The 24,075-nt window shown below is 39.3% G+C and overlaps 1 protein-coding gene across 2 annotated transcripts in view; it reads right to left on the reverse strand.

Moving 5' to 3' along the window:
- Positions 1-24,075, reverse strand: part of adamtsl1 (ADAMTS like 1) — a 671,866-nt gene that overhangs the window by 287,941 nt on the left and 359,850 nt on the right. For both annotated transcript variants that reach the window (XM_062971884.1, XM_008103489.3), the window contains one exon: positions 4,373-4,500. In XM_062971884.1, coding sequence (XP_062827954.1) covers positions 4,373-4,500 — 128 coding nt within the window. The remainder of the gene's footprint in view (positions 1-4,372; positions 4,501-24,075) is intronic.

The following is a 24,075-nucleotide window of genomic DNA, read 5'->3' on the forward strand; positions in this document are numbered from 1 at the left end:
TTCCTTTGCACTGATTTTTATAATTTGTTGTTTATTTTTCTTTTTTCTAATTATTCTAGCAAGCCATTTCCCCGGTTTATTAGCATTTTCAAATGCATTTTGTCGCGTCCATTTTAGTTGGTTAGCGAGAGTTTCTAACTGTAAGTTAGTCCTTTCTTTTTGTAATAATTTTATTTTTGCAAGTATGTTACTCTCCTTAGGATTTACTTTTAACCTTTGCTCGAGTTTCTCTAGTTCTTCTTGAAGTATTTGTAATTTTTGGTTTTTGATTTTATTTTTCCTTGATTTTTGTTGTATAAAGAAACCTCTTGCCACCGCCTTATATGCGTCCCAGACGATTTGTGGGGCAATATTTTCATTATCATTTAACTGGAAGTATTCTTTAGTTAACTGTTTTAAGTTTTCTATATCTTTCTTCTGTTTAATCAGGTTATTATCTAATCTCCAACTTACTCTATGCTTTTTCTTATTAATTGTCATCGTTATAGGGCAGTGGTCCGAGAGATCCCTTGCCTGTATTTTTATTTCTTCAATCTTGGGCGCTAAGCTTTTGGAGGCCCAAATCATATCAATTCTGGTCCATAACTGATGTCTACTCGAATAATATGTAAAGTCTTTTTGATTAGGGTTCTTTAGTCTCCAAATATCACATAAATCAAATTCATTCATAAGTTGATATAGATTTCTCGGAAGGGAGTTTTTAATTTTTTTTATTATTCTTATTGTATAATGATTTATCCATTTTATAATCGATGACCCCATTAAAGTCACCCATTATCAATAGGTGGTCAAATTCTATCTCACTGATCTTAGTTCTTAATTGTTTAACAAATTTCTGTTTTGGGCCGTTTGGCATGTAGATGTTGCATATTAAAATAGATTCTTTACCCATTAATATTTTAACTGCGATGATCCTACCTTCATGATCCCTAAATTCTTCCACCGGTTTAAATTTTTCTGCTATGTATAGGGTGACTCCCCGTTTTTTTTCCCCATCTAAGGAGTGGAAGGCTTTCCCTAAACTATTGTTTATTAAATAATTTGCATTTTTAGTGGCTATATGTGTCTCCTGTAGCGCTATGATGTCATAATTACTTTTCCTTAAGTTATTGAATAATCTTTTTTTTTAATTTTTGAATTTAAGCCGTTTACATTGTTTGTGAAAATTCTTATTGCATCTAGGAGATTAGTCATCGAAGTATATATCACTCACTGCGTCTTCTTCTTCTTCCTCCCCGGGTTCCTCTGGGTTATCTTCATTAAACAGAACTGTCTGGACATCCTTTGGAGAATCTTGTCTTCTTTTCTTTGCCTGCTTTGGATTCTTTTCCAGGCTCAGTGGTTGTTGCTTGTTTTTTTGTAATGTGTCTTTTTTAATTTCCTATAGAATTCATCAGCTTTCTCCTCACTTTTTATCCAGACTTTCTCTTCCTTGTAAGTCAGCATCAGTCCCTCTTGCCTTTCCCATCTGAATTTGATTTGCAATCGTTTTAATTCATCCGTTAGGAAAAAATATTTCCTTCTGTTGTTTAAAATAGATTGTGGGAATTCTTTGTATATCATAATTTTGCTTTCTTTGTATATCGTTGGCTGATGTTTTGAACCTCTGAAGACTTCTTCTCTTGTGCTTCTTTTAACAAAGTGGACTATCGTATCTCTTGCTACTTTGTTTTTTTTTGCGTAGTTAGTATAAATCCTATGAGCTGTATCTATTTGCTCAATTGCGACCTGTTCAGTACAATTTAAAATTTTAGCTATTATCTGGGCTGTAATTTGTTTGATATTTTCTTTTGGTTCTTCTTGTATATTTCTGAGTCTTAGTTGGAAATCTGTGGTGTTTTGTTCTAATTTCTCTTGCACCTTCTCTATCCTGTTGTTCTTGGCTTCCAGGGTTTCTAATTTCCTTTGAAATTTTAATTGTGTTTTCTCCACTTTGTCATTCTGGAGTTTTAACCCCGAGATATCTTGAATATTTTTAACTACCTCCGTTTTTATCATGTTAACTTCCTCTTTGATTTCTTTCTTGAGATCCGCCATGTCTTCTTGTAGTATCTTGTGCTGTGTATCCTGTTTCCGAGCCATTTCATGTATTTCCTTTTGGAGTAGGTCTTGTTTGGTTGATATAGATTGGATTTCTCGAAGGAGGTCTCTCCAGTTGGCTTCCTCTGGTAAGGAATTCCTTCTTGGCGTTGATTTGGCATCTTTTATTTCTTTGTCCCATTTCCCACGGAATGTTGCCATTTTGACAACCGTTTGATTTGTATTAAGTATAAATTATATTATTCTAATTAAATGCTTCTTGGTCTACTTAAAGGGGCCAGGGAGTTGGACCTACCGTATCTCTTTTCTTTGGGGTTTTATCTTTCTTTCTTCACCCCTTGATTCAGTTTGACATCTAGGAATTTATGTTGTTAATGTTAAAGCATTACCGTGAAGCTCCGCACGACCGTAGCAGATATAGGCTTAAATCAATATATACTTGCTGGTCTGGTTAACTGTTTGCTTTTCGTCACTCCACCGCAGCGAGACGCACTTGCGAGACGACCTTTCCAGAGAATGACTTTTATACCGCCTCTCTATGGTGTGTGTTCACCAGTTGTTGTTCCCTCGCTTCCTGTTGTAGGAGCAGCTCGCATCCGGTTCGGGGTGGGGATTCCTCTCCACCTCTTGCTGGGCGAGTGGGGGTTAAGTACTGTAGACACAACACCGCTGTTCCGGAGTTCTTCCAAGGTCAGTCCTATTTTTGTGCTGTTATCTAATCTCTCTCTCGCTGCCTTAATATTGGAGCACAAGCAAGCTGATAGTCAGCGGTTGGCTCTTTTTTTTTCGATATTAAATTGCTACAAATGTAATTAAATGGTCGCTGTTTACGGAGCTTATAAAGCAAATTTATCTCCGGTGATTGTCCCTACTGGACTTCGTTCTCTTTATATCTCTCAACTTTATCGGATAGACAAGCTAACTATTTTGCAACCATTTAACCAACTTGCATCAAATCTTTCATTATTTTTCCCCCCCCCGTATTGTCACCTTCAGCGCTAGTAAGGAAGTTAGCGACCCAACAGGGCTTACTTACACTTTAACCAGGTCCCCCCTACGCCCGGTTTTTAATGTATTCTTATGTTCTTCGTAGTGTTGTTGAAGTGAGCGCGGCGCACGGCTTGTGCCGGAAGAATTCCTGCTTCTCGATCCGCGTCTTGCTGACCAGAGATCCCGGACCCACTCGAGCCACCGTTCTTGAGGAACGGCGATTCTTTGGGGCCGTCGGGAATGAACCTTGGCTTGGCAAACCCCTGTCGCTTCAATCCACGGCAGGGGATCGGGTCTGTAATCCCCGATAGGCGCAGTATCGAGGTGGTTTCCAGAGCTCTAGGAAACCATGTCCGTCGCCATAGGCGCTCACCCGGAAGTCCCAGAGTGGTACCTATTGATCTACTCACATTTGCATGTTTTTGAACTGCTAAGTTGACAGAAGCTGGGGTTAACAGTGGGAGCCCACCCCACTCCCCGGATTTGAACCGCCAACTTTTCGGTCAGCAATTTCAGCAGCTCAGCGGTTTAACCCACTGTGCCACGAAAACCTTCGCTAAAAGTAGAAGTTCTATATATTATTGTAAGTGTGCTGTGGTGAATCTACATTTTTATTTATCAAAATGCCAAAAGTCTTATCCTCACTAGGTAAGATTATGAAAAAATGTTTTGATTCTTACTATTTTAACATTTTGTAGTTTTATTTATTTATGAATGGAAAACCCCTATTGCTCTTGCTGATAAAGAAAGTGTTGGTCTATTTACAGTGGGGCAAAAAATTCTCATGAAAGTTAACAAGTCTTTTGATGAGGTGTTTTGACTTTGTTGAGACATCCTTGCTTGTCAAGGATGTGGAAAAATTTAATATTTTGAACATCCCCACAGTTTATGTATTTTGCTTGTGTCTGTGTCATATTTGTGTTTATGCACTTCTCTGCTAGCACATGTATATATAGGTAGACAGATAGATAATCTAACAGACATAAATGAAGTCATTTCGTCTGCTTTTGTAACTTATACTGAAGTGAAAATATGACCACTCAGGGTCAGAGAGCCTATAAGTTGTTTTACTTTTTATGGCCTGCGAGTATACTGCTCAGATTGAGGAAATAATGACTTAGGAACCATCCATTCCATGGCCTGTTTTACTACAAGTATATTTGAAAACAAAGTGTCAGGCCATTAGGCTTGCTGGATGGTTGACTGCAGAAAACAGGAACTTTTGTCCCCTAAGTTCAAAATATAAACACAATTCAGGACAACCACTGCTTCTTTATGCTATGATATGGGCTGGCAGGCTGAATTCCTGCACTGCAGACTCAACAGGCATTTAACTACTTACTTGCTGCTCAAGCAGCGTCTCAGGGAGTAAGAAGCACCTCCTCCACATGTACGGGAACATTCGCTCCACGAACCCCAAGCATCCCAGAGGGTATCACGATCTTCCTCCGATCGAGCAGTTCGAGAACTCTAGGAAATGAAAGTAAACACAGCATTGGAAACATTTCTTGCTATTTTCCATGTCCACTGTAGCGTTCTCAGACAACCTCCATCCCACCCAAAATTCTAGAACAAGACAGCTTTTTGTATGAAAATAACATATGGATGGCCAGTATGATTGACAAAGATTTGTGTTCTTTGATCCCTACACTTGGTTGTATCCTATACTCATGATTGTCTAGGCTGAGAGGCAACGAGGTGTGTGAGTTGAGAGAGTTGAGTGCTATGTTTCATACAATAGTTTCTTATGTGGAGAATACATGAAAAACTTGTGTTTAGTGCTTTCTACCATACTAGTAGAAACTGTGGATTGCTTGGGTTGAATTTAAATTCACATAACAAAATCAGATAGAGATGGGGCAAAATCTGTATTACACTTAAATTGCATGTAGATGTCTGTGCATATCTTTGTGAAGTGTCTTTGCTGATCAGTTGGTCCTGCTGTTTCTGTAAAACAGAATGCCATGTTACTTGGGATGACTAGAGTTATAGTCTAATACATTTGAAAGATAACAGGGTTGGGATGCCTGTTATAAAATATCCCAAAGCATCTTCTGACAGGTTGGAGAGAAGGCCAGCTTAGGAAACCTTGAAAGTACTTAGCAGACAATCTAAAGGGGCCTTCTAGATTTCTAAGAGAGCTGCTTTTCTTAGCACCATGATGTTAGGCTTCAGATAATTTAAAGAGGTGATCAGACACTTGCTAAAACTTGGAATGAAAGAGACATTTGTCAGATCTAAACATCTGTACAGAAATATCCATTTTGCATTTTCTAGAATTCACAAAGGATGGGACAAAAACCTTGCCATGGAAAAGCACATATTACCTAGTCTGGCAAAACATTTCTGAGCGGGATGCACACAGATCCAAGCAATCATTTGAAAAATGCACACAAGCTAAAAATAACATGAAGCCCTGAAGTACTGTAATGATTAACACATTTTATTATGGAAGAAGCTTTTGCGGGCCATAGATTACTTCTAGGATGCATATAGCTGTCAGATTTATACTTGGATGAAAGGGACTGTAGTAAATGGAGTCAATGGGAAATGAAATGCAAAATGCAGCAATGCAGAGTTCACTTGACAGTGGACATTAACATTGTCCGCTGGTAACACATCATTGCATAAATGAGCTGATATCGATTTGATTTCTAAACAGTCCCTATCTAAGTCCCAGGGGATAATTACGCATCTCTTGACAAAGTTTGGCTCAATTGTTCCACTTTTGTTTAAACAATTATAGAAAGAACATTTGAAAACATTTTTTTAAATACAGTTAAAAATGTGTTTCTTGGGTGTTCAAAAACCCTGACAAGGAGAATCCTGAACTGATGTGGACTTTTGTTGTTCAGAACTTACATATATGGTTTCTTTGCACAGTATATCACAACAAAGGTAACAATGGGGTAGAAGTTAAGACTACACATGACTGATCTATAATATAATGGGGGAAGGACATTATTTCTTGTCTGTACATGTTGGTGAGTGCATTTGTAAGATATTTGTACAGTTCCCAGTAATCTGGTCCTTGATCTGAGATTTTTTTTCTTGTATTTTAGACTGAATAAACAATTTTTCTTTAGACTTTATGCCACATTTACAGAAATCCAGATGTGATGCCAAATAACTGTATGGCTTCTTCATATGCATAGTTTCCACCTGATTTGGTAAAACCATAGTCTGCTAGAGACCAGTAAAGTATGGTTAGCACTTATTCCCCAAACAAAGATTTCAAACCAACTTCACATCATAGTTTACCGGTGTTCCGGAAGATGGGAACCTGTCTTAGTGTCTGTAGAATGAATGGGCAACTACTGAAGGCTATGGGGTTATATCAAGTCCTTGGAGGATTATATGCCCCTTCTGCCCACCACCTAAAACAGATTCAAAATTTCTTTTACCAAAGTCTAGTGTCATGATCTGGGGGTGGATGTTAAGTTCAGACTTCACTTTCTTTTAAAAAAAAAAAAAAAAGAAGAAGCAGCTCAGATGCAGGGGACATGGTGAAAATGCCTCTATACCAGGTATGGGCAAATCCAGGCCTTTGGGCTCTTTTCTCAGGCCCTCCTCTTTCACCTTCCTATAAGCATGAGAATGTGGTGACCTGCCACGTCCTCATGCTGAGAGGTGACCAGGGAAGTCACACGCAGCTGCAGCACCAGCCCCAGCCCCAGGCAGAGGCTCTTCCTTGCCTGCACTTTGGCCTCCACCTCCACGGGACTTAGCTGCTCCTCTCTGGCATACATGGAGCCAGCATGTTTCTCTTTTTCCAGGCTTTCACCTCAGGCAACAAGGAGGGTGGCTCATCTTCAACCTCCTCTCCCTCCTTCTCTGCCACCACGACCTTCCTCAAGGGCAAGTTCCCCCTCAGAAAGAACAACAGGAGCAGGAGGGAAGAGAAGGAGAGCCCTTGGCAGCCGCATGCCCAGGTGGCAGTGGTGGAAGAAGAGGAAGAGGAAGAGCTGCCCTCCTTGCCACTGTGGGCAGAGGCCCAGAAGAAGGGGAGTGTTTTGGTGAGGAGCAGCTGACTCCTGTGGCAGTGGAGGCCAAGGTGAAAGGCAGGAAGAGGCTCGGCCCGGGGCTGGTGCTGATGAGCACAACTTCCTGTGTGCGGCCATGGACCAAGCAATCTGCTGTGTGTGAAACCCTCCCCCTCCCTGCACCCCCCCACCCAGCCTCCCCCTCCCTCCCTGGCCCACCCACCCACCCTGCTCTGGCCCGACATATGGCCCTCAAGTTAAAAGGTTTGCCCATGCCTGCTCTATACACTCCAGGCTGTAAGGCATTGGGAACATTTTGTAGCAGGGAAAATATTTGTTCAAACTTTTTGGGACCTCTAGGGGCTGCAAAACAGTGCTGGGCAGTTCCATTTCTAGGAATAAATGGAATTATTGTTTCCCTACTTCTAGACACAAGGAGCCCCAGTGGCGAAGTGTGTTAAAGCACTGAGCTGCTGAACATGCAGACCGAAAGGTCCCAGGTTCAAGCCCCGGGAGCGGCATGAACGGCCGCTGTTAGCTCCAGCTTCTGCCAACCTAGCAGTTCGAAAACATGCCAATGTGAGTAGATCAATAGGTACCGCTCTGGCGGGAAGGTAACGGCTCTCCATGCAGTCATGCCGGCCACATGACCTTGGAGGTGTCTACGGACAACGCCGGCTCTTTGGCTTAGAAATGGAGATGAGCACCAACCCCCAGAGTCAGACATGACTGGACTTAACGTCAGGGGAAAGCTTTACCTTTTACCTACTTCTAGACACTGAGTACCATAACAGGGGTTCAAGTAAGTAACTCATTTTTCAGCACTGTGAAGCCAAGCATAGTTCTTAGGTATGTCTAAGGAGCCATACATGTGATCCTTACACACCACTATGAAGAAAACTTGCAATGACCTGTGGTTAAATCCAGTAAAATATTTCAGAAGTATAAAGGAATAATGGTCCTACTACTGCAGACAAATCAGAAGCAAAGCTACAAATTATATAGGAAAAAAATAAATAGCAAACAGCAAGAATGCAAGCAACAACAATAAGGCAAGATGTCTCGGGGAACATCAAAAGTGCTTCTAATATCAAACAGAACTCTCAATAGTAAAAGGATTCTCTGTGAAACTCTTAACAGTTTCTATCCCAATGTGGCAAAATGTTAAAGCAGAGGCCATTATGTTATCTCAAAAGGGCTGCGTAAAGACCTTTGTCATATCTGTAGCTCCGCAAAAGACTTCAGTGTTGAATGCAGTCATTCACACAAGGCAGGGGTGGGAGTGGGGAGATGGATGAGAAGAAGTAACTGAGTGCAGTTTGAGACTGTGAACAGTTTAGTATATGTCTTTTCAGCAAAGTCTTTGAACTTATCGCAAACCCAGATCCAAATCCTCAATGTCTACCAACAGCTGGGCATTGCGCCTGGGGCCCGGTCTCTTTAAAGTTCTTTTATCAAGCAGGGCTTACCCATGTGGCTGCTGGGAGTCTTTAATATTACAGTTGACAGTTGTTTATAGCGTGAATGAAAGAACTAAAAGTTTATTTGTTAGCAATGCTGAGGGAATGGGCTAATAGAAGCTGTAATGTTCTTTTTATATAACAGAATATATATATTTCTTTAATCTCATAATGTGCTGCAGTAATGCTAACTGCTACCTATGCTGCCTAGGGGTAATGCTATTGAGATGAATGGGTAACAAAGAGATAAATCCAAAGTGAGTTAAGGACGCAAATCCTACAAAGGAGAGCCAGACAACTGAGGCTAATTAAAGAAAAATATTGCTTGTCCAAGAACATCAGACAGAGGTTCCCAACATGTGCTTCTACATAATGGATTCCCTTGGGCTTCTTTCAACATCCCAGATTTAACATTTGGAAGCCTCAAACTCTTTCAAAGAGACCTGCTAAAAATCCTTACACAAATCTTGAGATGCACCCAGATGTAGAATTAATGCGGTTTGACACCACTTTGACTGTCATGGCTCAATGCTATGGAGTCATGGGAGGTGTACCCTGGTGAGGTGTCCCTAATCTTTGGCAAAGAAGGCTAAAGGTATTTTAAAACTACAACCCCCGGGATTCCATAGTATGAAGTCACAGCAGTTAAAAATGGTGTCAAACTGCATTAATTCTACAGTCTAGGTCAGAGCCTTTCAAACCGTAACACGTTAAGTGTGTTGGCTGCCATTTGTAGGTGTGGCATGAGATCGTAATGAGAAACCTCTATGTGAAATAAACAATAAATTATATCTTTAAAAATATAAATAAAATGTTTTCATGAAATATGTTGTGTCTCCATACATTTCGTTATTATAATTTATGTATGTGTCCATATCTATTATAAGGAGTTGGTTTAACCCCCGGCTTGTGGGTAAAGCCGAATTACTGTGTGATGACATAATACATGTCTAAAAAGTGTGTCACTAACCTGGAATGTTTGGAAAGCTCTGGTCTAGATGTACCCTTGATTTGATGGTGTATATATAAATGACACTATAATCCCATTTAATTTGGGTCATTCTCATTTTTGAAACCATGTGTTTTGATAGCTTTAAAAATGTATTTAGGTAGACTGTCATCTCTGGCTACATTGCATATGATTTTCATATCGCATTTTTGTGAAGTCCACAGATTTCACAGAACTCTTTTCCAGCACTACTTCTCAAATAAATTTATCTGCTTCCTATCAGCTTTTTTTTTTTTTTACTGCACGGCTTCCACATCCATAAATAGAAATGGAAAACATGATGACCCTGATAATCCTAACTTTATTATTCAATTATAAATCTTGACACTTCGAGATCTGTATTCTTCATAGGTACTCTTCCAAATCCTAGGGCCTCATCACACTTGAGTATTTATTCACTTTAAATCTGGTTTTTGCCTCCTGCAGAATTCTGGGGCTTGTAGTTTGGTGAGGCCCAGGACCTGTCTGGACGAACTGTTTAAAGCCTCCTCCCTAAAGTGTATTTAAAGTGGATCCAAACTCTAGTGTGATGAAGCCCCTAGTCTTCTGATTTCTTGCCTGCAGTTTCCATTCTGATTAATGACTGAGCCAAAGTATGGAAAATCTTGAACTATTTCAATGTCTTCATCATCAGCTTTCAAGTTATGTAAATCATCTGTGGTCATTATTTATACAATTTAAGGAATGGAAAGAGTGTGAGGTCTATCGTATTACAGATTTATTCACAAAGGGGAAACCTCTGACTCTAGAAAATCTGACAACACAGCTAAGGCAGCTAAGCCTAATTGGTTTCAAATGCATCAGATTACCTCTCTCACCCCTCAGTATCAATAGGGGAAGTATCACAAGCTCTAATTTTCTATGAAGAACTCTGTAAAGACAAAAAAAATCTATCCACAAGAATACTCACATGTGAAACATCAATTCATTAAAACAATATGGAAGTCAGATCTAAGGACTGAAATCCCCGACTCTGTATGGTTACACATTGGTCTTCTCCCTGCTATATATCCCAGTCAGATGCTACAGAGGAGGGGGGTTCTCATGGGTATAAATAAGTGGTATTTGCTCCCTATTCCATTACTTAAATTGGTCAAACAACATTCCGTCAAGATGTTGGAGTTTGTAAGGATACAGATTCTTATAACCATATGTAGCTAGATTGTTCCAAGATGAAGTGTTTTGGATTGTAATTATCTATCAGATTTCACAAATAACACAACAAACCATCTGCTTCTGTCCAGATTTTGTTACTTTCCATTTACCTTAACAAAAAACCGGGTTTACACACAAGAGATTAATTGCTTTCTTCCTTTGCAGCTGCTTGAGCAGAAATAGCTAAATGCTGAAAACTATAAGCTAGAAATGGTGGGAAAGGATATGAGACTCTTTGCTATTTAAAAACTTCCCCCTTATAATATAAAGTCCTGTAGCACTCCCATTAAACAGAGTCCATGAAGATACACTATGCTGGCAGTCCAGCTACAGCCATGTGCCCTGAAAATCCAGTGTGTGTTTGTGCTTTCAACCTGGAAAGAAGAGATACTAGCTTTTGAAGGCCCTCCTCAGAAAGGATTGGCTGATGCTTTATTTGAACTCATCTCACTGCCACTTTTAAAAACTATTTTCCTAAAATGATTACAGGGTAGGTGATCATTTGCGTTGATGGGGTTGAGGCTATAGCTCTGCATTGCTGAAGACATGCTTTGTTTTTATATGTTTGGGTTCTGATGCCATTCCAAGCCACTCAGAGAACATTGTAGTGCTAAAGACACAGGGTATACAATGAAAAACAAACAAGTAAACAAAAAAAATGTGCCCAAAGAAATTATTTGAAATATGTGAGATCCTAATTATAATGAAACACTGATGTGTGTGTTTGAGTTCTTCCTTTGTTGTACTATGTTTGCTGATATTCCAACATGATTCTGCTTTAATTCATTTTTGGTCCATCACTCCCATTATTGTTTTTGTATTTTGTTTATAGAGGAGCCTTAACCACCAAGGAATTCTGGATATTTCTACCTCAGCCGTCTCCATCTGCAGGGCTATTCCACCAGCTCACAGCAGCTAAGAAAGTGTGTGTGTGTGTGTTTACTGTACTCCACTGAGTTCTCTATTGTTGCTGTGGTTTTGTTTTGTTTTTTTGGAACTAGAAGCATAGTGTTGAGACCACACTGGAGTAACAAGATGAATTACGACCATGAAGATCGATGGTTTCCTCATTTTTCCCCAGAACGTCATTTTCTAACCCGCTTTTCACCCAACCATTGGTGGTTTATCTGCCATCATGTTTTGGAGGCTTCTGCCTATAGATCTTCATTTCTGTCCACAGAAAGGAAGATCTTAAGTACTCAGAACCCAGCCATTCCACAAAGGAGCAAAGGACTGCTCCCTTAATGGGTTTATTGATTTATTCCCATCTGCATCATCTGGCATCCCTTCAACATTTTTTTTATTCAAAACAGTTTACCATGCAAGCCAATAACACTAAACCTTTCTTATACTGAGGCTAATACTCCAGACTGCACCTCCTTCTGAGCCAAAGGTTCTCTCCATTGAACTCTTATGGAGTGACAGCAGATCAAAAGCTAGAAAATGTCCTTCACATCCTGAAAATTACACAGACTGGATTGATTGGCTGCCATATGGAATCTTGGCAGTCTTTGCCAGTAGATCTTCCAAGTTAAAAAAGACAGAAAATCTAACCAGGTACATATATATTTTCCACAGGCTCACCCCAATAAATTTCTCTGAGAAAAACTCCTGATTAACCAAGATCTTCAAACTATTGAATGAGGGAGAAATTACAACAAATGCCTTTTACTGTACAACACCAATAAACCCCTGTTGAATAAAGCAGCCACGTATTTATGGAAATGGATTCATGCATGCACTCATTTATTATTTATGCATCCAGTATATTTATATCCCACTTTTTTCATCATGGAATCCAAGGGAACATATGTTCAGGAGACTAGGACATGGAGCAATGGATTCAAACTGCAGAAAAAGAAATTCCACTGAAACATTAGTAAAAACTTCCTGAGATGTAAGAGATGTTCAGCAATATGCTGCCTGGGACTATAGTAAAGTCACATTGTCTAGAATTTTTTAAATAGAGACTAGCCATCTGTCAAGAGTATTTTCATTGAGTGTTCTTGTATGGTAGAGGGTTGGACTGGATGGCCCTTGTAGTCTCTTCCATTTTTATGAATGTATGATGCTATACATGGGTTTCCCAGTTGATCTCCCATCCAGACATTGACTAGTTCCACACTTGTACAACTGAGCAAAGTAGGAGTATCCAGATTATAACTAAGAATGAAATAACAAGATGGAAATCTTAGTCTAGAGAGTTAGAAGAACAAGCTAAAAAGGGAAGCTAAACAAAACTTGATAGCCACTGTTTTCAGTGAAGGGAAAGAGTGAATGCTTAGAATAGCAATCCTACTTGAAGGGAATTAGTGCTAATACCTTCAGTGGGACTCTGTTGTTTCAGTTCTATGCCTTCAAGTAAACCCTGACTGATTGGTTTACTTGGGATGATTTATTCAAATGAGGTTTTCCATTGCCTTCTTTTCCAGCTGAGACAGTGTGGATACCCCAGGGTCACCCAGTGGGTTTCCATGACTGGGTGAGGTTGTGAATACTAGTTCCCTAGAGCAGGTCTTCTTAAATGTTTCCACTCGTGACCCCTTTCAGACTGAGAATTTTTATACAACTCCAGGTATATAGGTATATAAAATAGATATAAAATCAAATATTTGCTAATAACAAATCAGCATTTGCAAGGCTTGATAAACAGGCCGTGTTTCCTTTTTATAAAGTAAAGCTGAAGCAAACACAGCACAACAGATTTCTGTAAATGTCTTAAACAGCCACTAGGTGATGTTCAGAATACTTTTACTTCTGCCATTTTTTCAGATCCCAGCATTGAGATAAGGGGACCCCATTTGGGATCAGGACCCACAGTTTAAGAAGCAGTGGCCTCAAGTTCTGGGCCGGTATTCACACAATGATAATATATGGTTCTGTCTCTGATTAAGAAGTGAATGTTGCTTCTGAATTAAACAGTAGAAAGATTGGACGATACATATTTCATTGATATTTAATAGTGCTACACAAAATAGAAATGATGTGTTCATGTTACTAAGAACAGCAGGCATCTAAGAAGAAACTTGGCATTGGAGTGTACAGCCCTGATTTGATTGTTTTTATCCATCATTTCCTTTCTATCACTTCACAGATGAAATTATTGTTCGAAAATGAGGCACCCTGGGGACAGCATTGTGACTACTAAAACAACAAAAGCAAGCACATGTCCTTTTATTTCCTGCAGCCACGCCAAAGGCACTTCTGTGCTTCTAAAGGAAGGGTTGAGCGGCGAGGGTCAGGTGCAGGGCTGACGTGTGGGATTCATAAAACCGGTGTCCACTGACCTGTTGCTCCTTGGCATTTTCAAAGTGACATATTGGGAGCATTCCTGCAGCTGCTACTCATCATCCTTAAAGGCATAGGAGGCTTTCAAAAACAATAACCAAACACTACAGCTTCTATTTTCAAACCACTGATCTACTATAAAAGAAGTAAAGTCACTTGTCTTTTAAAGATCAACAGCCATCTTGTCCCCAGAGGTTCAGGGATTTGGAGAGCTGAAGTCCTAAGCTTCTGGAGGACAAGACTTTGAGAAATACTGCTCTAAAAGATAGGATATGTTAATGTATTTTCTTCCATTGGTTCCTCAAGAAGCATTCCAGTGAGATCATTTTAAGAGTAATATGTCATGATGCCCAGAGCCAAACCAATACTAGGATTTTTCCTTGAAAACCCACTTGCTTGTATGCCTTATGCTCCAATTACACCGTGTAGGCAAGCTGTGCCCTACACCATATACTGTATTCTGAACAATCCCAGACCACTGGCAATCATTCTCTGGAGCTTATGGAATCTATGTTCCAAAACTTTTGAATTAAAATAATTTGCTTGTTTCTGTCACAACAAAATCCAAAAGGAGTGTATCTTTCAATTGTAGTTTTTTGAGCTTTGGGGTGGCTGTCAAATGATCAGGGGTTCCTTCATATTATTTTCATTAAATATAATACCGGAGATAAGACACAGAGATGTACACTATGAGACTGATAAAGTTTATGTTACCTTATATTCCAGAAGCCCTAGTTTATTAATGTATAGATTTTTTAAAAGTTTTTTTAATCGTTATTCCCTCTGAGATCATCTCTCAAAGTTATCTTTTGTGCCCTGTGGTCTTTTGATGTAGGATGTGAAATAACTATATAAATTAAATAATGCAACAAAAAACAGTTTAAAGGTTGGAGAACTCTTCTGATTGAATGACAAAGGGGTATAGAAGTCTTCAGAAAGTACGGCTATGGGACAAAGAAGCCTATTTGCATAATCACATCTTTGGATCTCAGCCTATGTAGTTAAGTCAATCATTGTTCCTTTAAATAAATATACACATTAAGAAAATACCATAGTGCCCATTATTCATTGTCTAATTGTAACGTGGCATCTCCAAACAACTTATTATTTGAATGAATGTGTATTCCATTCACACCAGTTTCCCATGGAACACAAGTGCAGGCAGTCCTATCTTCCACATCATCTACTGGATCCTGTCCAATCTTAATGAATGTAAAAGAAACTGAGGACTCACTGTCAACTGTGTGCTAATATTTCTGTGATTATCTCCTAAACTTTCTCTGCCACCACAGATGTGCCCACTAAGGATAAGGGAAAAGAGGTTCAATCCTATACTCTAAAATGACCTCCTCCCATCACATCATGAGCATGTGTACTCCATCCCAGTGAAGACTTCTCCCTTCCAGTCTTGAAAATGATCTCCTACATTTCCAATTTCAAATCCACAAAACTATGGTGTAGTGAACTATCTTCTAGGCAAATCATAGGGTGAATCATGAGAAAATACTTTGATGGGGTGCCTTGAACACATGCATGTCTACTGGTGCAGAGCAAAGGAGGTCAGGAGCTATCCTGCTTTCATCTTCAAGAATGCAAAGATACAGATTTTCCATAATTGACATCTGGTCAACTTAAAACTACTCTATATCATGCTAATCCCTATTTGATAATCTGACAAATCCCTGCCAAACTGTTTTCCTGTGAGGCCTGGACCAGCTTGCTTTAGAAAGCTACTGTAAGGCTGCTGTATTTCTATGGAGCCTGAACTTGCATCTGAAACAGATGTAGGGGTTCTCCTCCTCCATCCCCTCCCACATGGCAAAGTGGCTTTCTAAAGATCCGTTTCTAATTTAAATGGTTAACAGAATCTTATTTTAACCACTGTAACATGCAATATTTCATTGTTTGGCTTTGATCCAACATCTGGGGGTGAGTATCCAGGGGGAAACTAGACTGAATTAATATATTATAGCACAATACTATCAGATGGGTCCAGTTTGTGTATTATTATGCTCATTAGACACACTAAATTCAATTCTCTCTTATCTTTTTTTTTTTTTTTGAAAGACCGCACAACTTAATTCTGGATCAACCACATAATTGGTGGGATAAAAGTAGTAATTAAAAGGAAGCCAGATTAAGTGATCAAATTTTGACCATGGCCAATCCCAACAGCTGCAGGAGATCACTCGCACAGTGAGGTTCACAGATGTGCTCCACCCAACAAATGCAAGCTTATTAGCATTTACATCTCAGACCAGGGTATCTGAATGGGGTTTCTGCCATTATCACAGTGGTTTACTTTCTGGATCATGATTTCTAAGAGCTTGGAAAAGTTACTTTTTAAGGCCGGTTTCCATACTCTCCCAATCACAAGCACTGCAAAAAGCCATTCTGGCAGGAGAATTTTAGGAACTGTAATCCAGAAGTATCATTTTCAAATTCCACTTTATTTTATTTAATGGAATGTGGATATTCAATATCCAATACCTGAAAATGTAGCATGAAGCCAATGATTTCACAAGGTTATGTTTTGGGGCATTTGGAAGTCTTTCATTAAAGTTTATCTATAGTTTTTTATTTCCCACCACTGTAGTCCAATCCTTTTGGTCTGTGTGCTTTTGATTCTATAGTTTTACCTTTGTTTTATTTCATTGTAAAACTTTTGTGTAATCAAAATTAATAAAAAAAAACAACCCCATAGTATGTGAGAGACAACGTGGAAAAAAAGAGATGTTTTGGCTGCATAGATGTTAGCCAATTGCATGAGAAATCTAGAGCAGTCACTATAAATAAGCTACAACCGAACGGCAATTAAGCCAAGGTCGCAAGGTGAAGCTACAATCACAGAGCACTCTTACCTCATCACAAATTATTCCAAACATTAGAGCAACCAGACAGGGATGAAGGGTCCAGATTTCCCTGAATAAATTTTCATGCCCACCAAGAAGTGAGCCATGTGCCTGCTATTTGCATTCCAAAATTCATTATAAGACCAATGTGTTCCCCAAAAACATGTGATCACCAGCTGGTGCAGGCTCCAAGTTTTCTTTTAACAAGTGGAATAAACATAACTCAATTTAACTCAGGCCATTTTTAAGAGTAAGAGAAAGCAATGTGATTTTCACTCCCCCTCTGAAATGACTAGCAACCTCCTAAAAGCCATCTAAAAGTTGGCTAGGCATGCTATTTGTCCAATTCAGAAATCTGCCTTTATGTATAAACAGCCGTCCAGTTTTGTCACTTTTTAATTCTGTTTTATTTGCTGCTGTATTAACATTTGAGAATTAACAACAGTATAAACATTTCGGAACAGGAAATTTTAAGGCCTTCAAGAAACAACTCAACATTGAAGAAATAACAAACTTTTCCATCCCTGCCCAGTCCTCAGACCTCTGTGATAAAAAGAAGTTCTAGCCTTTGATAGCAGTTTCATAAATTTGTGAGTCCCATCAAACAACAAACAACACTTCATGAACTTCTAAACAACTAAAGCATTGAAATGAATAATGTGTTGGGAACTGTTTCAATTGGTCTTGAGGCTGTAATCAATGAACACCAATGCATGCAATGTATTTCCAGATGATGAGATGGCATCAAATAGTCTTTGGGTAACTACTAGGCTTACATATTTGAACATGGAGCCACAACATGGATGCATTCATTATGGCATGTTACTGAAACTGTACAACACCTTCAAATCCATCCTGTTCTGAAAATCTGTTTCTCTGACAAAGTATCAGAGGAGCATTGCTTTTTTCTGCCTTTTAATATACATTGAGTAGAGCACGGGTTCTCAAACTTTTTCAGCCGCAGAGCCCTTTCTGAAGCAAAAAGCTGTTCTGGAGCCCCAACAAATGTTTATATATTATACTAGCTGTGCCCGGCCACGCGTTGCTGTAGCGAAGTCTGGTGGTATGGGAAATAAAGTACTTAGGAATTGGTGGTAGTTAAAGTAAAGCGTAAATTTTTTCCCGGACATTAAGTCCATTTTAAATGGGTTATATAGCTGTGTGGAAGGGCCTTGAGTCTACACTGCCATATAATCCAGTTAAAATCAGATAATCTGTATTTTATAGGCAGTGTGGAAGAGGCCTATGTGAGGCCTAACTCTGCCTGTCCCCTGGGCTGAGTGGGTTGCTAGGACACCAAGTGGGCGGAGCTTAGCCTAACTGGCAGCAATTGGATAAAGACAATTATTATTCTCCCTCTAATTAGGACTTTATTTTTCTTTTCATTTTGTTGTATGAACGTAGAGGCATGGATGAGGGGTTGTGCTGCCAAGTTTAGTGCCTCTGGAATGTGTAGTTTTATTGTTTTGTCCTAGGCCGAAATTTCATTACCATTTTATATATATAGATTATATATTATATTATATATATAATGTATACATATCAGGCATAGGCAAACTTTCTCGCACGTTGCGTTTTAAAATTTGATAGACAGGCTGGGCCACTGGCTGATTGATGGAGAGTATTTGTGTGAACTAACTGAAAAAAACATGAATTCCTATGCACACTGCACATATCTTGTTTGTAGTGAAAAAAAAGGAAATAAAGAACAATACAATGTTTAAAATGAAGAACAATTTTAACTAACATATTTCAGTGGAAGACCCCGGTCATCCAGTCCAACCCACTTCTTCTATGCAGGAAAAGCACAATCAAAGCACTCCAACAAGTGGCCATCCAGCCTTTGCAGTAATAGTAGTTGTTGTAGTAGTTGTAGTAATAGGAGCAGCCCTAGGGGCCATTCAGTTCAACTCTCTTCTGCCATGCAGGAAAAGCACCATCAAAGCAACCCCTGAGCAGTGGGAGGGAAATAGGGTTATGGAAGCAAGCAAGGTAAGGGGGAAAGGATCTGGATAGTGAGAAAGGCAAGGGAAAAGGGCTTTTGGTGGCAAGGGAGGCGAGGAGCTGGAAAGAAGAGTGAAAGCTTGGAGGGGGAGGGGGGAGGAGAGAAGTGTGGAGCCTCTTGGTATGCTTAGCGGATCACACTTTAGGAACCGCTGGATTAGGGTACAGCAATTTAAGACTCAAACACAAAAGGAACAACTGTAAACAATAATGTACTAATTAATAAAAGAGGGCATCTTACTAGAGATTTAATTCATAATAACCTTCATATACCACCATAGAACTACCAACAAGGGGCCGGGATGTGGTGCAGGCTGGTGAGCAGCCTGCTGCAATAAATCACTCTGACCATGGGGTCATGAGTTCAAGGCCAGCCCATGGCGGGGTGAGCACCCGTTAATTTAAAAAAAAATAGCCCCTGCTTGTTGCTGACCCCGCAACCTGAAAGATAGTTGCATCTATCAAGTAGGAAATAAGGTACCACTTATAAAGTGGGGAGACAAATTTAACTAATTTACGACGTTGGAATGAGGAAGTGCTGTCACAGTGGATGATGAAGCAGCTGCTCCCCCCCGTGGCCAGAATCGAACATCCCCTCAGGAGAAGGTTAAATTGCCTCTGCGTCTGTCTCTGTCTCCGTTCTATGTGTATATAATGTGATCCGCCCTGAGTCCCCTTCGGGGTGAGAAGGGCGGAATATAAATACTGTAAATAAATAAATAATAAATAAATAACAACAGCAGAAGCAATCAAGATATCAGTCAACCAGAATATGGATACCAAAAGTAGTTTTGTTGAATTAGAATGAATACAATTTTGCTGTTTTTAAATTTCTGGTTTGCTTGGGAGTTCCAGTGAACAGACCTGGACTGTGAATCACAGCTGTTACATTTCACTTGATGCAGTGAAATATATAGCTTTACTCAAGTGACCTCCCAACCTCCATCCTCTTCCCAAGTGATACAGATGCAAGTTGCAATGGTTTTTCCAAACGACTTGGAATCTCTCCTGTCCTTATGCTGTACTTCAATTCCTAATACACACTTAACCTTCACTTGACCCTGTTAATACCACTAGGTAAAGCAGCGTTTAGTAACAGAAGGGCAAATAACATCTATCTGTCAAAAACGAAGCAAAACATGTCAGTGGAATGAGAAATGTGTACATTTAACAAGGCAAACAACAAATTAGGTATCCTTATGTAGAAGACATACACAGTCAATGTGCAAAGGCAGGATGACATTGGAGATTCCATTACTAGTCTCTAGAGTCTTGCTAAAAACATTTGTCTGGCAAATGAATCAGGCTGAGCGGGTTTCCCCCTTTTCTTTAATTCATATGTTGTCCTAAAAAAGGAGTAGCGTTCTTATTACTTCATCTCTGCACCACCACTAGCCATGAGTGTTTTTAATTTGGCATTGACATACAACAAGTCGAGCATGGTTCCTTTCCAGACATTAATACTCTCTACAAAATGACTTTAGGGAGACGTGCTCCTTCCTATATCTACAAATGTTAAATTTAAGTTCTAAATGTGGCTTCCATATTATAACTGAGCACCCCTGTGTTTTACTCTACCCTTCCAATCACCTGCAAGGAGGAAAGTTCAAGGAACCAATCATGTCAGAACCAGTAACTTCAATTAGTTATCCCTAAAAAGTCAGAATCATAAACCAGTTTCAAGTTAAAAGTACATTGCAATCTGTGCCTATTTGACAGTTAGCTGAAAAAAGCATAATACTTCAAATCACCTCCTTGTGGTTGTACTAAGGACAAAAGAGTAAAGGTAGTATGCAATTTTAGTATTTTTTACTATTTCTATAATAGCAAATAATGCTAAATAAGTTCAGTGTTTATTCAAATTTATTCATAGATAGGATGGAGAGTCTTTCTAAAACTTTCTCAGATATAGTCATTCCTCACAGAAATGTTTAAATCTTTTGCAATAAGAACAAAAAATAAATAAGTTACAAACATCCAACTTACAAACAACTCATAATGACAAACAGGGAGTGTGTGTGTGTGAGAAAACAGGAAATGAGAGAAATCTACTCCTCGGGAGGGAAATTCACCCCTGAGAGAGTTATCATGAGAAAAAGGTGTCTCCACTGAAGCTCTTTCACCAATCCTTGTTTGTACAACAAGCCATTTTTTTCAAAATCAAATTATTACAGGGATAGAAAATGGGGTGAAATCTTCTGAATGGGGAACAGACAGCAAAACAAACACTACAGGGTTATTAATCCTTCCCTTTGCTATCCAAAGTTTATATACACACACACATTTTTAAGTGTAACTCCATCCATATACATATGTGTGTGTATATGTGTGTGTGTGTTTGTGTATGTGTGTGTGTGTGTGTGTGTGTGTGTGTGTATATATATATATATATATATATATATATATACACACACACACACACACATACATACATACATACATACATATATATATATGGAGTTACACTTAAAAATGTACCTGTTCCGACTTACAAACAAATTAATCTTAAGAGCAAACCTTAAGTTGAAAGCCCAATATGCCCCTTCAAACTTTGGAGCATGTCAGCACCACATTAGATAGTTCTCAATGGAAACAAGTTTTTATTAGCAGCCCATGTGGTGCAGTGGTGTATGAGTTGGATAAGACTCTGGGTGGCCAAGGTTTAAAGCTACTTGGCCATGGAAACCCACTAAATTACCTTGGACAAGTAATAATATCTCAGCCTTGAAGGTAAGCAATGGCAAACCACTTCTGAATAAACTTTATGGTAGGGTAATCCTAATTCAAAATCAGCTGAAATGCAAAATATTAATTAATTAATTAATTAATCCAAGCATCAGAACACAAATAAAGGGAATGTTTCTCAGTCCCTCACAATGTCCAAATCCATGTTTTTTCACCTCAGATTTCACAGTGAAAAGGCAATATTAAAATATGTGGACAGTGAGTTTTATTGTATAGTCCATATCCATGAGTAATGCATTCACGGATTCAACCAACCACTGTTGAAAAATATTTTTAACATATCCTCGGCTCTTTCCAGCATTCATTTGAGTTGTTTGCCATTTTATACAACCCCTTATATATTTAATATAACTGACTTGTGCATCCACAGATTTGGTATCCAGAGGGCTATCCTAGAACCAAATCCCAGTGAATACCAAGGGCTCAGTATATTGCCTTGTATTACGACATCAGTTCTTCAAGAATGTGGGTTTTAGAACAAGCCTCTAAAAGCTTTCCTTTATTCTATTGCAAGATTTACCAATTTATCGAGAAGAGCCATGTTTCCCTTCTCCATGGGCCACTGGGGCACAGAAAAACCTCTCACCTGAGCTCTGCTCTCCTCCAGCACAATCTCAACATGTGGCACCAGGAGAGTCAGTCCAACTACCAGGTAGCAGGGGCCATGGCTCTATTGAAATGTTGTCTGATCTGTCTCCTCAGTTTCAATGGCTTGTCTCTCACAGTCCCATCAGACACCCTCCCAATTGCTCCACTGTCTGTCTCCTTACTGGCCACCAGCATCCAACAGACTCTTGGCCTGAAGGCAGAGATTATTGGGAGGTGGTCCAGCTGGTTCAATTCCACAGATCACAGTGTCACAACAGTTGAACCCTTCCTTGACAAGCAGCTATTAAGAAATCCAAGAACTCCTTTTTCATGCCAGAAATTGGCAGCTTCAGCCAAGCCTCACCTGCCAGCTCCCCACATATATCCTGCTCTTTCTTTCCTGACAAGCAGTCTGAAGACCATCCACTTACAGTCTTGTAACCCTTTTAAAGTTCAGGGTTAATCTGACAGGAGCATAGAACAAAGTGACTGAAATCATAAAGGGGCATTTGGTTGACTTGTTAGTTCACATTTCCAGTATTCATATCCCCAAGGTAATACTGTACAGATGAGTAAATTGGCTGTGACAAAAATGCATGTCACAGGTCTCTGCAGAGAATGAATATATATATTCTGAGATAATATCAACACACCAGCTCAAATAATGGCAAGCTGCTGTTCTGTAAAATACATTAGTGGTTTCCTTCCAGTTCTAGTTGGCTTATGCCCATTTTTGCACATGAGAAGAAGAATTACCTCACCTGCCAACCATTTGTTGGCTGCCCCAAAAGCCATGGCACTAACCAGGACAGACTCCTATTAGTTGGCAGTGAGAAAAATTCAGTCTCCCCTTCCTCGCCCTCCAAAATGCATGATCACAGTACATCAAGTCATCCAAATCATTAAACATGTCATTGTAATTAAAAACGTGCTGCATATACAATACTCATAGATATATTTGTCTGAATCCAGTTGTGTCGCTATGACCTGGAACGTCTGCTTTAATTAAATTGCATATATTGGGAATTCATGCAAGCATGCATCAAAAACCATGTTGTACAAGGAGTTTTGAATGACTGCATTTGTACAGTAGACATCGCCAATTGCAGAATGACTGAGGTTTTCAGCCCACTAGTTTAAAATTGGATGTAGTCCATGATCTAGTTTTCCACAAAGGTAAGATAATGGAGATAGGAGATTAATACAAATCTGACAAAGGAATTTTGCACATAGTCAAGCTATACTTCAGTAAATGTTGGGGAATGTACAAAAGTTAGGACTTCATCCCATGCAATAAGTAAAGCATTGTGAATTGTTGTTTTCCCCTTAAGCTTCGCAATGCCCCATTCGGAAATTAAACAAATGATTTTCGTACCCCATCACACATTTCCCCTCATTCCTCTTTCTTTTCCAATTATCCGTTTGCCTTCCCATCACAGGGGAGACATATTTCTCCTCCCAATACTCTCTACTCTACTCTCCCATTTTCTTTTAATAGAAAACATCCTCTTTGTTTTTTCTAGTTCCTACTTCCTCAGTACTAAAAAAAGATAGAGGAAAGGAATCTATACTGACAATCTTGGAGTCTCCCTACAGAATTATGTCATTGTTATGTTTACAAGTGAACATTGGGAAATTCCCATCACACGTGAAATTTGACATTTAATTTAAAAGGAATTTAAAAGGAAGCTAATTATCAATTGACTTAGGAATCATCGAGAAAAACTACACTTTAGAAATGGTGAAATAGCTGAAATCCAAGGTACAAGCTTGCGTCACGTAATGAGCTCTGTCATTAGCCATTTCTTAAATGTGTAGAAACGCTGAATTTATTGTGTGTGATGAAGTTTTTAGTGTGACAAGACTATTCTTCCCCTTATCCTTTAGCCCTCTACATTGCTGAAAACCTTCTCCAAAGTGGTTTTCAGCTTTCTGGAGCAGATTTTGAAAGTGTGCAATGG

The sequence above is a fragment of the Anolis carolinensis genome, chromosome 2 (assembly GCF_035594765.1).
Source record: "Anolis carolinensis isolate JA03-04 chromosome 2, rAnoCar3.1.pri, whole genome shotgun sequence".
NCBI classification, from domain to species: Eukaryota; Metazoa; Chordata; class Lepidosauria; order Squamata; family Dactyloidae; genus Anolis; species Anolis carolinensis.